The sequence below is a fragment of the Bufo bufo genome, chromosome 2 (assembly GCF_905171765.1).
Source record: "Bufo bufo chromosome 2, aBufBuf1.1, whole genome shotgun sequence".
Taxonomy (NCBI): domain Eukaryota; kingdom Metazoa; phylum Chordata; class Amphibia; order Anura; family Bufonidae; genus Bufo; species Bufo bufo.
Window position 1 is genome coordinate 357294427 of NC_053390.1, and position 15797 is coordinate 357310223.

At 43.1% G+C, this 15797-nt stretch overlaps 1 protein-coding gene across 4 annotated transcripts in view; it reads right to left on the reverse strand.

Annotated features, from left to right (window-relative positions):
• RFX3 (regulatory factor X3) overlaps positions 1 to 15797 on the reverse strand; it is a 232629-nt gene that overhangs the window by 5163 nt on the left and 211669 nt on the right. For all 4 annotated transcript variants that reach the window (XM_040417122.1, XM_040417123.1, XM_040417121.1 and 1 more), the window contains 6 exons: positions 13513 to 13628; positions 12344 to 12498; positions 8053 to 8150; positions 6772 to 6921; positions 5256 to 5464; positions 65 to 218 (listed from right to left, as the gene is read on the reverse strand). In XM_040417122.1, coding sequence (XP_040273056.1) covers positions 65 to 218; positions 5256 to 5464; positions 6772 to 6921; positions 8053 to 8150; positions 12344 to 12498; positions 13513 to 13628 — 882 coding nt within the window. The remainder of the gene's footprint in view (positions 1 to 64; positions 219 to 5255; positions 5465 to 6771; positions 6922 to 8052; positions 8151 to 12343; positions 12499 to 13512; positions 13629 to 15797) is intronic.

Sequence of the window (15797 nt, forward strand, 5' to 3'; positions counted from 1 at the left end):
TGCATGATGAGTTTGTCTGAGTTTGTCTAATAATCCATTTTAAAACATATGGTAATAAACTCACCTCTCCCATGATGGCTATTGGGGATTCACCAGTTGCTTGAGCAACTCTGTGCTCAACTAAATAAAACATGTATTCATCGTAGAGAAGACGAATCAGATGGAAAGAGCCAAAGCTAGCAGCACTGCGCAGGGTTAAGTCACGTATAACCATGGAACTGTTTGAGAAACAAATGGCTTTTAATGATTGGGTAAAAATGTCAAGCAATATCAAAATTGGAAATTTTACAAGAAATTCTTTAATATAGGCTAGGCAGATGGACAAGACAGACAGATTAACTGGAGTCCACCTGTGGTAAATTCAGTCAATTGGACATGATTTTGAAAGACACACTTCTGTCACAGCTGACTATGCATATCACAGCAAAAACCAAACCATGAGAAGAAAATAACTTTCTGTAGAGCTCAGAGGCAGGAGTCACAGATCTGGAGAAGTTACAATTTTTTTTTGCTGCACTGAAAGTTCCCAAGAGCACTGTGGCCTCCATAATTCTTAAAGGGAAGACATTTGGAATAACGACTCTTCGTAGAGCTGACCCCACCAAACTAAGTAATCAGGGGAGAAAGACCTTGATAACACATGTGACCTAGAACCCAATGGCCACTCTGGTTGAGCTCCAAAGATCCTGTGCGCATATAGGAGAAACTTCCAGAAGGTCAACCATCACTGCAGCATTCCACCAATCTGGGCATTATGGCATAGTAGACTGAAAGAGGCCTCTAATCAGTAAAAGGGACATGAAAACCATCTGAAGTTTGAAAAAAAAGCACCTAGGGGGCTCTAAGAAAGAGGATTCACTAGTCTCATGAAACCAAGATTGAACTTTCTGGCCTCAATTATAAGTGTTATGTCTGGAGGAAACCAGGCACTGTTCATCACCTGCCCAATACCATCAATACAGTGGAGCATGGTGGTGGCAGCATCATGCTGAAGGGGTGTTTTTCAGTGTCTGGTAAAGGGAGAGTGGTCACAGTTGAGAGAAAGCTGAATGAAGCAAAGTACAGAGATATTCTTAATGGAAACCTGATCCACAGTGCTCTGGTTCTCAGACTGGGCTTAAAGTTCACCTTCCAACAAGACAATGACCCTAAGCACACAGCAAAGACAACACAGGACTGACTTAGGGACAACTCTGTGAATGTCCTGACTCAGCTAGAGCCCTGACTTGAAACGAACTGATGATCCCTGGAAAGACCTTAAAATGGTTGTCTACTGACAGACCCCATCCAAACTGACAGAGCTTGAGAGCAGTGATGGTCAGTTCGCAGTGTTCGCCAGCGAACACATGCGGGCTGCCATCTTTGGTAAGGTAGACTCACCAGTCTGGCGATGCACAGGTAAGCCCTTACCTGTGCCTGTGCCAGGAGCCGGTCTGAAATCAAATGCAGTCACCGGGAGCAGGCAGTTCCGAGAACAGCCCGATGAAGGCCCCTGGTGGCTGTTCTCGGAAACGCCTGCTCCCGGTGACTGCATTTGATTTCAGACCGGCTCCCGGCACAGGTAAGGGCTTACTGTGCATCGTTGGACGGGTGAGTCTACCTTACTAAAGATGGCAGCCCGCATGTGTTCGCTGGCGAACACTGCGAACTGACCATCACTGCTTGAGAGGATCTGCAGAGAAGAATGGCAGAAAATTCTCCAAATCAGGTTTGTAAACCTTGTGGCATAATACCCAGGAAGATTGGAACCCGTAATCGCTGCCAAAGGTGCCTCAACTAATTGCTGAGTAAAGGGTCTGAATACTTATGTCAATGCAATATTTTAGTTTTCCCTTTTAAATAAATTAGCAAAAATTCGGAACATTCATTTTGAACATGTTTTCACTTAGGAGCACATTTATTAAGACTGGCGTTTAAGACGCAGGTCTTAATAAGCCCTATACCTGGCGGTGAAGAGGTGCTGTAAGACAGCTTCCTTGCTGTCTTACATTTTGATCATTAAACCAGGCGTTGGACATGATGAATGAGACGGGCCCACTTTTTTAGACTTGGCATGAGTGGAAAGTAGTCGCAGATTGCGCGCAAATGAACTTCAGCAATCTACGCCAGAAAAACATCTAATTTAAACGTATTTCTGTTTAATAAATGACCCCCCCTTTCCCTAGTCTTTATGAGGTATTGAGTGCAGAACGATGGAGAACAAAGAAATTTTGACTTGAGCAAGTGGAGAAGTTGTTAAGGAACATGATGCTGCCTCTATGCTTGCTCCATGGAATATAAAATGCATTTCTATAAAGATAAAGATTTTTTTTTCAGTGACATTATGGGTTCCAATTTACAGGATCTATAATGGACAGGACAAATCTATTGTGATCTGTTGTCCAGCAGATGCAAATGTATCCTATTGGATTATAATGGGTCAGACATTATGTTGTAGAGGCTTTGTTCGCAGTAGTAGTCTAGTGAGACCAAAACTTAATACAGTCTTAAAAATCAAAAATAGCTCAGGACTTCCACATTCATCTTTTCTGTTATCTTGAACCTATTATGTCTCATATTAAGATTAAAACTTAGAAATATATAAAGAAATCTTCTGTGTCCCAGGAGCAGGGACGGACTGAAAATTTAAAGTGGCCATGGAAAAAAAACTAAAAGTAACCTCTATGTTGTAAGCGGGAACAAATTGACAGAAGGCAGGGTAACAGAAGTAGGCAGGGACAATAGAAATAGGCAGGGTCAGCAATACCTTAGTGCAGCACAAAATACCACCCCATCAGAACCAAATACCAAATCCCAGCACAACCAAAATACCGCCCAGCACAAGATACTGCCACCACTGCGGCAGTATTTAACGGTGTCATCCTCCTGAGGACTGCAATACAGTTGAATTCAGGAGGGCACCTGCGGCCGCTGGCCAGAAGCACAAGTACCTGATGGTCCTAGCATTAATTAATGCTGAGAGGATCATTTGTACCTGAGCAGCAACCGTGAGGAGGGCTTGGGCGGCCCCCTGGCATTGGCCCCTGTAGGGTCTGTGCTCAGGCCACCTCTGCCCAGGAGATTCACCATGGCCTCTCCTCCTCTCTATCCCATGTCTGGCTGTAAGTCAACTGGCTGGAGAAGCAGCCTCCACACAGTCCTTTCTGAAGTAGGACTCAAAGATCATTAAAGGGTTTCTGTCACCCCACAAAACTCTTTTTTTTTTTTTTTGGATAGTTAGATTCCTTATAGGGCGATATAGGAGAATATAATAGTCTTACTTACTTTCATGCGGCCGATTCTTTATAAAACGAAGTTTTATAATATGTAAATGAGGGCTCTACCAGCAAGTAGGGCGTCTACTTGCTGGTAGCCGCAGCAGCAATCCGCCCCCTCGCCGTGTTGATTGACAGGGCCAGCCGGGATCTCCTCCTCCGGCCGGCCCTGTCAGTAATTCAAAAATCGCGCGCCTCTGGTCATTCGGCGCAGGCGCTCTGAGATGAGGAGGCTCGTCTCCTCAGTGCGCCTGCGCCGATGACATCACCGAAAGAGAAGACGTCATCGGCGCAGGCGCACTGAGGGAGTGCTGAGGAGACGAGCCTCCTCATCTCAGAGCGCCTGCGCCGAATGACCAGAGGCGTGCGATTTTTGAAATACTGACAGGGCCGGCCGGAGGAGGAGATCCCGGCTGGCCCTGTCAATCAACACGGCGAGGGGGCGGATTGCTGCTGCGGCTACCAGCAAGTAGACGCCCTACTTGCTGGTAGAGCCCTCATTTACATATTATAAAACTTTGTTCTATAAAGAATCGGCCGCATGAAAGTAAGTAAGACTATTATATTCTCCTATATCGCGCTATGAGGAATCTAACTATCCAAAAAAAAAAAAGAAGAGTTTTGTGGGGTGACAGAAACCCTTTAAGCCCCACTGCTATATTTCTACCCAATTAGTCACCCATCAACAGGGTCAGACAGGGGTTCTTTGGGTCCACCAGAGGAAATTATTCTTAGAGCCCAACCCCTATATCATCAATAAAGTCTAATAGGTTTTGAGGCCTAGTGGCAATTTATTGTATCCAAAGGCAGCTCCAAATGTTTGTTTTCTACTGGACCTTTGGGGTACACTATGGCAGTGTTTCCCAACCAGTGTGCCTCCAGCTGTTGCAAAACTACATCTCCCAGCATGCCCGCACAGCCAAAGGCTGTCCGGCATGCTGGGAGTCGTAGTTTTGCAACAGCTGGAGGCACACTGATTGGGAAACACTGCACTATGGTATCAGAGCCTGGGTTAACCAGAGAATCCTCCGGTACTCTAGTAGACCAGTCCATATGCTGCCTGCCAAATATGGAACAGATCAGAGGGATTTCTACAAGGCTGTTTGTTTGAGGAACATACAGAACATGCTGCAGACTGTCAAATAGTAAGGTAAGATTCCTGATTTCCTTTTTGCTTTTTCCATTCATTTCTATAAAGTTATTAATAACAATTCATTTTTACATCGGTGCAAAATGTCATATAAGCAAGAAATTAGAGGCCGACTGGTGGAACGGGGAATCTGAACATTTACTTCAAATTCATCACTTGGGGTTTAAGCCGGGGAACACAGTGTGATTATATTATTGCTTAGTTTTTTTAAATCTTATTTTTATTAAATTTCAAGAATAAAATACTGAACGGGATTAGACAAGTAGACAATGAACATGTGATGTGACAGATAATGCACTGCCCACAACAAGCACAATAATAAGTGCAATAATAATAATAATAATAATAGAGAGATACATGGGTGGGGAAAAAGCCCCCATTAGAGCAGGTCAAGTAAATATAGAGCCTCAGATTACACAGTTCCCACAATAGTCCCTAGGGGACCTTATTAGACATAATTAACAATAAAAATGGCCAGTAATAATCAGTATAAAAGCAAAAAGGAAGAATACAGAAATAGAAGGAAAGAAAAGGAAAAAATAGGGACCATAAGGGGAACGGTAAAAGAGGACTCAGAGGCACAGAAGGTCTCTAGTGTAATCAGATGCTGTTACTTAATGTAATAAGAACTATCATTCAGTGCAAACATAACATTACATGCAAATATCATAAAAAATGCAAAAAACACTGGAAAAGGAGAGGTATTAAACATTCCTTAGTAATTTAGAAAGGTTTTTCCATAACCACTTTCTATGACGAATGCCCAATAGGTCTTAAAATACACAAGGGTAAAACCATGCTATGAAGTGGTAAGTGTAAATGAGCCCTAAAACACATTATGCCAACATTACCTGTAAAATGACCATTTAAGCAAAAACTGGCGAGCTGCCTTAGGAAAGCTGGGCCTTCCTTCATATGGTTTCAGTGCTTGCGTCACCACATTGTCGAGCCAGGCAGCCCACTGCTCCAAAGTGCTTTGCTGCTGAAGAGTCATTTTGAAGTCTGTTTCTAGTCTCTGCACCATGTTGTCATCACACTGGCACACCCAGGAAGCCTGCTCCTATCACAAACCAAGAGCCAGTTACATTTCACGTCACAGGGATTCAATCAATCGTTTCTTGTAAGGTAAGATGTCATTTTGACAATATGAGCTAAATATGGTTTATTTAGTATACCTAACTATTGGCCATTATATATATCACTAGTTGCACATGTTCTGGGAACAGCACATAAAGGCAGCTAGTAATTCACTGTTATTAAAACTTCTGCGCTGACGTTCAATGGTTTAATTCATGTTTGCTACCAGTTCTTCCTACCGTTCCAAAATGGCTGCTCATGGAGGGTCATGTGACCAGATCCATCCATCAGTGGCCTCCATTGACTTACACTGTGGATGGACTGCACATGCACTGGTTCCCCTGTTCGTTCACTGTGTAATAGGGACCACTGAAGGACACGACCTGTCCATGAACATCCATTTTGGGACTGCAGTGCCAGTCTGCAGGTAAGAGGAACTGCTTGTAAACATGAATTGGCCTTATTAAACTATCGGACAGTGGTTCGGATGGTGTAATCACAGCGGATTACGAACTGCCTTTATGGGCTGTTCCAAGCATATGTGCAGCAAGTGATATATAGTGGCCAACCACTTCAATATGTAAGAAAGTAGGATTCACCTTTGAGCTATATGGTTGCGCCAAAAAGGAATTCTGAAAATCCAACACTTACTTCCAACATGGCGATGGCTAGAACTTAGGCTATGGTCACATTGGGTTTGGCAAACATTTTCAGTGTATGCGGCAAGAATGCTGCAAGCACACACGACCCCCATTCACCTGGAAGGGGCCAAAACAGTGCCCATTTGGCCTCCGTTGGAGTTGTATGCATGGGCACATTTTTTTTTAGCTATATAGGAAAGCACGGAACACTGCACTTTCATATACAGTGGGCCACTGCAAAGAAAAAAAGTATACCACCCGGTTTTGCATTGTGCCCCACAGCTGACGTTTGGCACTGTATAGCTATGCAGTGGCAAACGTCGGAGATAGACATCAAGGAATACTCCTAAAGTATGCTTCCAATGGGCAGACTAAATGTAGTGTAAACATAGCCTAAATATAAAATAACCAATAGGATAGCTCTTGCATCATGCAAATATCACAGACCCTTAGCATCCTGAACTCTAAACTTCAGAATTTCAGGTTTTGAGGTCTTCACCATACAGAAAAAAAATAAAAAAAATAAAAACAAACATTCAAAAATTTCTGTTATAAACTGCAATGCATGATACTTGTTGGGGACCCGTGATACGGGATTTTTCTGAGGAACAACTATGTATAGCAGTAACCTTCATTAATTTCGTATTACCTGGACATTGGCAAAGTCCACGCGGTTGAGGTCATTAAGCATCTGGTTAATCTGAGATGTGTTCTGGAGCACGGCACGCGCCGCCTGAGCCAAGTGATTGAGAGAGGTGTATCTTCGCAGAGTTTGAGCAAAGGCACTTACAGCAGCAACCTGCCAAACCAAAAAAGCATTGAAGGGGTTGTGTCCTAAAAAGTACTCTACATTTTTCAAACCAGCACTTGAATCTGAATACTTTTGTAATTGCATGTAATAAAAAATTGAGTATACAGATGAAACTCGAAAAATTTGAATATCGTGCAAAAGTCCATTTATTTCAGTAATGCAAATGAAAATGAATTGCCTTAAAGAGGACCTTTCACTTGTATAAACTATGTGAACTAAGTATGCTGCCATGTAGAGCGGCGCCCGGGGATCTCACTGCACTTACTATTATCCCCGGGCGCCGCTCCGTTCTCCCGTTATAGGCTCCGGTACTATAACTTAAGGAGCAAAGGTACCGGAGCCTATAACGGGAGAACGGAGCGGCGCCCGGGGATAATAGTAAGTGCAGTGAGATCCCCGGGCACCGCTCTATATGGCAGCATACTTAGTTCACATAGTTTTTACAAGTGAAAGGTCCTCTTTAATGCAGCTTAAAATTAGAATATTGTGAAAAGGTTCAATATTCTAGGCTCAAAGTGTCACACTCTAGTCATCTAATAATTCCATACCCCCTGAGCAAAGGGGACCTCAAAATTGTGACTTTAGGGTTTCATAAGCTGTAAGCCATAATCATCCAAATTATACCAAATAACGGCCTGAAATATCTCGCTTTGCATGTAATGAGTCTATCTCATATGTTAGTTTCACCTTTTAAGTTGCATTACTGAAATAAATGAACTTTGCACAATATTCTAATTTTTCGGGTTTCACCTGTAGTCACTGAGTTATTCACTGAAATCTATCTGTATAGCGCCACCTGCTATTTGCTATTTTTCCAAATTCTTTGTCCAGCTCACTGTGATGAAAGCACATGCTCAGTAGCATCCTTTAATTACCTTCAACAGAAAGGACACGCCCCCTGAACTGTCAGCTTGATATAAATCTAGCACAGCAATGACTGGGGGGATCTCTGGATCCATGTGAGGTACAGGGCTGGTTCTAGCTTTGTTAGAAAGAGGTTGGCATGTACTATATGATTTTCATTTTTCACATGATTCATGGGTTAACCCCTTTATGACTAAAGCTCCAGTGGCAACTTCCACGTTTCCGATTTCTTTTTGTGTGGAGAAACTCACTCACCTTAGTTTGTACCATTCTTTGTGGAATATTACTCATGGCACTAGAGAGCCAACCTTCAAGGCTTTTTGCAAAGTTTCGAACGGCTTGGGTCAAGGCACCTAAAGGAAAAGTAGAATTGAACAGATGATTGTCCACCTCCTCCTGTTAATTTCAACTGATGAGAAAATGAGGGTGTACAGAAGGAATGCTGCGCACAACTAAAGGTTTACTACAACTGCAGCCAGTCTGTGTCTACATACAGTGCAGCAAACTGTGAGGAGAGAGATTTGTGCTGCTGCTGTAATTCGCTCATATTGCCTACACTGAAAACCGTTTCCGGTGTACAAGCCGGCTCTCAGCTGGACAAAAATGCTACATGCAACATTTTTTGTCCGGCCGAAAGCTGCCATATATGCCAGAAATTGGTGCCGTTTAACACAGTGCACCTCTAGATCCCTATTCACTCTAATGGCATCTGGCGGTGCACGGTGGTATCTGACTATGCCGAATATGGTGAACTCCGGCAGTCTGTTCCTCCGCCAGAACAGACTGCCGGAGTTCACAGCGCAAATGTAAACCCAGCCTTAAAGGGGTTGTGTCACTTCAGTAAACGGCATTTATGATGTAGAGAAAGGTAATACAGGGCACTCACTAATGTATTGTGATTGCCCATATTGCTTCCTTTGCTTCATTCATTTTCCCATCACATTATACACTGCTCGTATCCATGGTTATGACCACCCTGCAAACCAGCAGTGGTGGCCGTGCTTGTACACTGTAGGAAAAGGCACCGGCGTGTGTGGTTGGGACCCTGGGAATGCGCATAGGCTCTTTTTCCTGTAGTGTGCAAGCACTAGTGTCTTAACCCCTGGAAACAAGCAGTGTATAATGTGATGGAAAAACGAATCTGGCCAGCAAAAAAGGCAATATGGACAATCACAATACATTAGTAAGTGCCTTGTATTAACTCTGTCTTCATGATAAATGTCACTTGCTGAAGTGAGACAATCCCTTTAAGGGTACCTGCACATGGTGCAGATTTGTATGCTGAAAATCCACATTAAATCTGCGCCAAAACCACACAAGAAAAAAAAAACTTGCACATAAATCCACACTATTTATCATGCATTTTTTATCAGTTTTTTGGGCATCATACAAACAATTGACATGCTGCAGATTTTTTTACTTCACACGGCAGGTCAACTTCCTCATGGAAATTGTACATGAGATTTTTAAATTCTCATTCACTTTGCTGGCACTAGGGATGAAATGATTACTCAATTGAATTGAATAACTGGACACAAAAAAATCCTCGATGCTAATTTTTTGCATCGAGGATTCGCTTGTGTCATGAGACCACTGAGCACAGAGCGCTTGCTATTACTCACCGATCCGTGGTCAACCGCCGGCCCGCACCGCACTGTATCCTGACACATTGTCAGTACATAGTGCATGTAAGTGCGCTCTATGACCTAACGCTGTGTGACGTCAGGAAGTGGAGAAGAAGATGGACGAACTGTGGAGCGGCGCCCCTACAGGAGAGGTAAGTATTTTATTTCACTGGCACTGGGGACATGGCTAGGAGGGGGAGATGGTGGCATTGGGGGGCAGCCGATGGCACTGGGGGAAGGCAGCTGATGGCACTGAGGGGGTAGCTGATGGCACTTGGGGAAGCTGATGGCACTGGAGGGGCAGCTGATCGCACTAGGTGGGCAAGCTGATCGCACTGCGGGGGGCAGCTCATGGCACGGGGGGAAGCTGATGGAACTGAGGGGGCAGCTGATGGCACTGGAGGGGCAGCTAATGGAACTGGAGGGGCAGCTAATGGAACTGGAGGGGCACCTGATGGCACTGAGGGGGCAGCTGATAGCATGGGGGGAGAAGCTGATAGCATGGGCATGGGGGGGAAGCTGATGGCACTGGGGGGAGCCTGATGGAAGGGGGTGGAAGCTGATGGCACTCAGGGGCAGCTCATGGCACTGGGGGGGGGGGCAGCCTGATGGCACTGGGGGGGGGGGGCGGCGGATGAGTTTTTCTAAAGAAAAACGTTCTTTTAATTAGTTTTTTGTTATTAGAGTACTCGATTAATCATTGGATTAGTTGATAGAATAATCGATTACAAAAATAGTCGATAGCTGCAGCTCTATCTGGTACTGTATTACGTTGTGGTTCTTCCGCACGCAATCCGCATCATGTGCAAGTACCCTACAAGGCAATGATATTGCAAATGATGCCTTGAAGAGGACTGATCAGCTCTCTTTGTATTCCTCATGAAGTAACAGAATATTGCTCAGTTATTCTTCCAGGAAATGTATGAATTAGGCTGAGTTCACATCAGCGTTCAGCCTTTCCGCTCTCCTGCTCCGTTAGAGAAGCAGAAGAACAGAAAGGACAGATTCGGCACATAACTGAGTCGAACGGAGCCTACAAGCCCCATAGACTATAATGTTGTCCCTTAGGTTTCCGCTCAGAGGAAGATTTTTGAAACAGAGAAAAAAAAGTCCTGCGTGCACAACTTTTGTCTCTACTTCAAAAATCTTCCTCTGAGCGGAAACCTAAGGGACCCCAATATAGTCTATGTGGCCCGTAGGCTCAGTTATGTGCAGAATCTGTCCTGTCCGTTATCCTGCTCCTATAATGGAGCAGAAGAACGGAAAAGCTGAACGATGATGTGAACTCAGCCTAAATTAGCCAGTGTGTATTACTATTCCACTTGTCCAGGGGTGATTACCTACAGTCAGCCCTGATTGCACAGTATCAAACTATGAGGGGACATACAGGTGAAACTCGAAAAATTTGAATATCGTGCAAAAGTCCATTTATTTGAGTTATGCAAATTAAAAGGAATTGCATTAATGCAGCTTAAAATTAGAATTTTGTGAAAAGGTTCAATATTCTAGGCTCAAAGTGTCACACTCTAGTCAGTAATTAACCCATACCCCCTGAGCAAAGGGTACCTGAGATTGTGACTTTCGGGTTTCATAAGCTATAAGCCATAATCATCCAAATTATAACAAATAAAGGCTTGAAATATCTCGCTTTGTATGTAATGAGCCTATCTCATATGTTAGTTTCACCTTTTAAGTTGCATTACTGAAATAAATGAACTTTGCCCAATATTCTAATTTTTCGAGTTTCACCTGTAGATGCAATTTACAGCATCTGTACAAATATCACATTTGGCATTCTGATAAAGTGCATTATGCCATAGTAGTATAAAATGTAAAGGGTTTAAAGAAAGGAAAGGTTGGTAAGCATTAACCCATCACTACTTCTCTTTTTGAGGTAGCAGACGAAGGTCATAAGCCTGTTCATGTAGTGGAAAGCTGTAGGCGTCAAATTGTTCTGCTATATAGCATGTAATAAGCCCTGCGCCACACAGACATGCACATCAACTGAAAGCAGCTTTGTTTGCCACAAGGTTCTTTGAGATTACGGCTCTTAGAAAATCACATTGACTTTCAAATTCCTGCTGCTTGGCTCATGGGCAGAATACAGACACACGGGCTGCAGCAAAATAATGACTGGATGGACAAAATATCGTAACCAGTAAGCACAACTACTACATTCATGGAAAGAAAAAAAAGATTATCCGTAATCCCCATTAGTAAGATTGCCTGCGTTTGACGTGGATGGTGTACATGTTCTTAGAGCAAGAAATGTTTCAGCGGCATAAAGTGCAAAATTACACAAAGCATTATGTAGGAGTACTGGCCAGTGAGTCAGTGCGAGCTACACTGCCAGCTCAGCCAGACCCTGGACATCTCATTTTATACCTGCACGACAGATATTAGAAGTACACATATTATAAACTGCTCAAGGTCAGAAGTTATTGTAGCAGCACTGTTCTATCATGTAGGGATTATAACTGGTTTGTGACACATTGTAAGAAGTCAACATCCAAATCATACCACCTATAAATGCACGATTGCCTGGAGAATTGGAGCTATTGTACCCACCGTGGTGGACTTTGGAAGCTTGTAGTCCTAGTACTGAAAAGGCACTTGCATAAATGTAGTTGGCAGCCTATTTAGTTGCTAAGCTTAACACTATAAATGCGGTAAATTATGTACTGTAACCAAGCAGAATGGGGTAGCAAAATGGGATAAATAAACTGAAGAATAAGGTATTTTTGCAGAATGGCTTTTTTTTTAAGCCTAATTGTTGGAGAAAGTGGGCAGAGCTCCAGAGTCCATGGATGCAATCTTCTGATGTATACCAATGACAGATCAGAAGCTCATGGTTGGATTACCCTCTTCAAATATAATCCATCATACGTTGGCTTCCACTCTACACATTCTCTTAAACTTACTAGGAATTGGTCTTAGGACATCAGGAATGAGGATCTCCACCAGAGCTTGGTACATCACGTGGTCACAGTTGCACATCCACTTCAAAATGGATTCATTTTTGCAGAGCAAAATCAACTGTGATTTTGGCAGTCTGCTTTCCATTTCACTCAGGTTGCTGCCAAAGAGATGAGATAAAATGAAAATCTGTTACAGTGAGTTACACCATGAAATATGGGAAAACACAACAGATGGTAAGATGTAACTTTATTTCAAACTAATGCAAGCACAATACATGCATAGAGACTTAAAGGGGCTGTCCAGTTTAGACAACCCACTTTCATATACCCTGTTAGGGAATTCTGAGTTAAAAGAATAGGTCCCATAGACCAGTTACAGAGAGTCTCTTGCTTTGGAGCATCTGTCCTTTCCTGCAAAAGGCTAGTCTCACAATAGTCGGATACTACTATTCCCCGCTGGAGCCGTTTGACTATAATGGGACCCAGCGGGAATCTGGCCTGTTTCCGTTTTTCCACTATTGTCCAATTATAGTCCATGGGGCCTGGTGGTGCTCCGCACTTTGTTATCAGCTTATTGTTAAGAGACCCTGAAATAAGTAGGAATTGTCCACAGCAGAGAATACAGTTGAAGGATAATGTAATAAAAAGTGAGTTATTAAAAAAAAGTAATGGTCCCCTTACATGGGACTACGATCTAGGGAAGGAAGCGTTCTTTCCCAACAATCTGCTGATCGCTACCGGAGGAGACCGATGCATTTACATGCAGGCTAATGCCATCGCTCTTCCCCTTACTGTCTCATTGTTTCCCGCACAAAATACACAATTACCTGATGTTTTGCTCGTTTATCGGGTAATCGGCGGTGCAATTACTAGTAATGCTGGTTAGCGATGGTCTGTTCAAGTGTTGGCCCATGTAAAGGGCCCTTAAGCCACAAAACTGAACCTGCAAACAGTTTTTGGCTCCTCTTACCCTACCACACCACGGCTTTACTGCTCATCATATACTTCTAAGATATTCGCACCATATGTGACTAGTAAACATAATTTTACATGCACAAATAATATGTATATGTGATTATTTGAGTTTGGGGAATCTGGTTTTAATTTTATATCCATGCAATATTGTGGAACCAGGAAAAAGTCTATTTTGGAATGAAGGATTCTTTACTTACCCAGTTTCTGTAATGGTGGTGCCATCAGCTGTCGTCGTGGGAGAGTAGCGCCAAAAGGTTTGCCAAAGTTTCTCAATCAGGCTAAACTGCAGGTTTACCACAACATCCAGTATTGCCTAAGTGATCAAGGACAATACAAATCAGCCTACAACAGTAACCACATTTCTTGTTAACTGTTGCGGTTTTAGCATTGTATGGTTTCAAAATGCCCATCTCAGTAAGAACAGCAGTACCATCAGAAAGCAAAAGTCAAATAGTAGTAAATGCATATACTGTACACGTGCCTTTCCATAACTTGTACTGCACAGAACTGTGTGTAGATCCATCTTTCATCATCATGCACTGTTCGAACCAGCATTCTGTTTATTCATTTTTATATAACTTCAATAAAATATAAATAATTTGTCTGATACACAGCTCAAAATCCTTTGCATAGGCATAGATGTGATTCATAACATTCAGGCTGTCTGTGGCGACCACTAGAGGGAGCTACTGCACTTAAAGGGTTTCTGTCACCTGAAAAATGGGTATTAAGCTGGCTGACATTAGCGATGTGCTAATGTTAGCTGAACATAACTATATTAGTGCCATCTCACTGCCTGATGCCTTTATTGAGAAAAATTAACTTTTATAATATGCAAATGAGATGGCACTAATATGCAAATTAGCCTCTAGAGGTTCCGTTTGCCCACCTCTTTTTACGCCATTCCTCTTTTGATTGACAGGGCCAGGGCAGCGCTGCTTTCCTCCCGCCGGCCATGTCTGCAGAGTAAATCTGGTGCCGTTCAGTATTTGTCGCAGGCGCAGTGAGGAAGCCAGCGTCCTTCCCTCACTGCGCCTGCGCCGAATACTGAACGGCGCGAGATTTACACTGCAGACACGGCCGGCGGGAGGAGAGCAGCGCTGCCCTGGCCCTGTCAATCAAGAGAAGAAGGGCGTGAAAAGAGGTGGGCAAACGGAGCCTCTAGGAGCAGGTGCAATGCCCCCCCCTGTTCCTAGAGGCTAATTTGCATATTATAAAAGTTCGTTTTTCTCAATAACGGCGCCACGCAGTGAGATGGCACTAATATAGTTATGTTCAGCTTACATTAGCACATCGCTAATGTCAGCCAGCTTAATACCCATTTTTCAGGTGACAGAAACCCTTTAATACTAATACTTTAATAGCATTCAATGTGCAAACAAGGTGCAGTCAATTTTGACCAAGTAAAATAACAGGGACCTCCATTTAACTGCTGGAGCACTCTAATAATAATCCTATTATAGGGATTGTATCACAGGGAAAGGCGTTTTTCCACGATTTTATTATTGATGACCCATCATCAAGATAGGTCATCAATATGGGAGACAGATTCCTGACAACCCCACAGATAAGCTGTTGAAGAGACTCAGCGCTGCCGCCTTTTCACACTATACTAAGCACAGCACCGTACATGGAATAGTGTCTGTGCTTGGTATTGCAACTCAGCCTCATTCATATGACATCACAGGCCTAGGATCAGGCCTTGTGGATCTCACCAGAGTTCAAACAGCTGATTGGCTGAGGTACCGGGACTTGGACTGCTCCACTGATCTGATATCCTGAGAACAGGTCATAAGTATATAAATCCTGGAAAAACTCTATAAAAGTTACATTTATCTGTTAGATTTCTAATTTGAATGCTTTTGTGCCTAGACATTGCTGGTGCATACTTGTTATAGCGATCCCTGGTGTTCATTTGATGCCCTCTTAGAATGTCAGCTTGATATGCACAGTGCTGGTGGTCACACATTCTCAGTCATTCATTCCCACCACCCAGATTTTCTGCTACAAGGGTGCCATAGAGATTACTGCTATAGTATATGGCAGGAATGCTCAACCTGCGGCCCTCTAGCTGTTGCAAAACTACAACTCCCAGCATGCCCTAATAGCTGTAGGCTGTCCAGGCATGGTGGGAGTTGTAGTTTTGCAACTGCTGGAGGGCCACGGGTTGGGCATCCCTGGTATAGCACAACCAATACGAATCACTGCACTAGAAAGATAAGTGGAAATATCTAGATACTAGGCCATACTTCAATGATTCCAACTGAAATCTAATAAGAAATGTAATTTTGAATTGTGGGACAAGTCTTCTAACTGAGGTCGCTGACTTGTAAATGGTGGCCTATCTTCTATTCTTTTTATTGGAATTGTATATGGTTAAAGTGCTTTTCTAATAATAAAACTAATAATATAATTTTATTTTACAAATTTTGAACTATTTCACAGGATGTATATACAGGACTTAATCCCCAAATAATTCTCA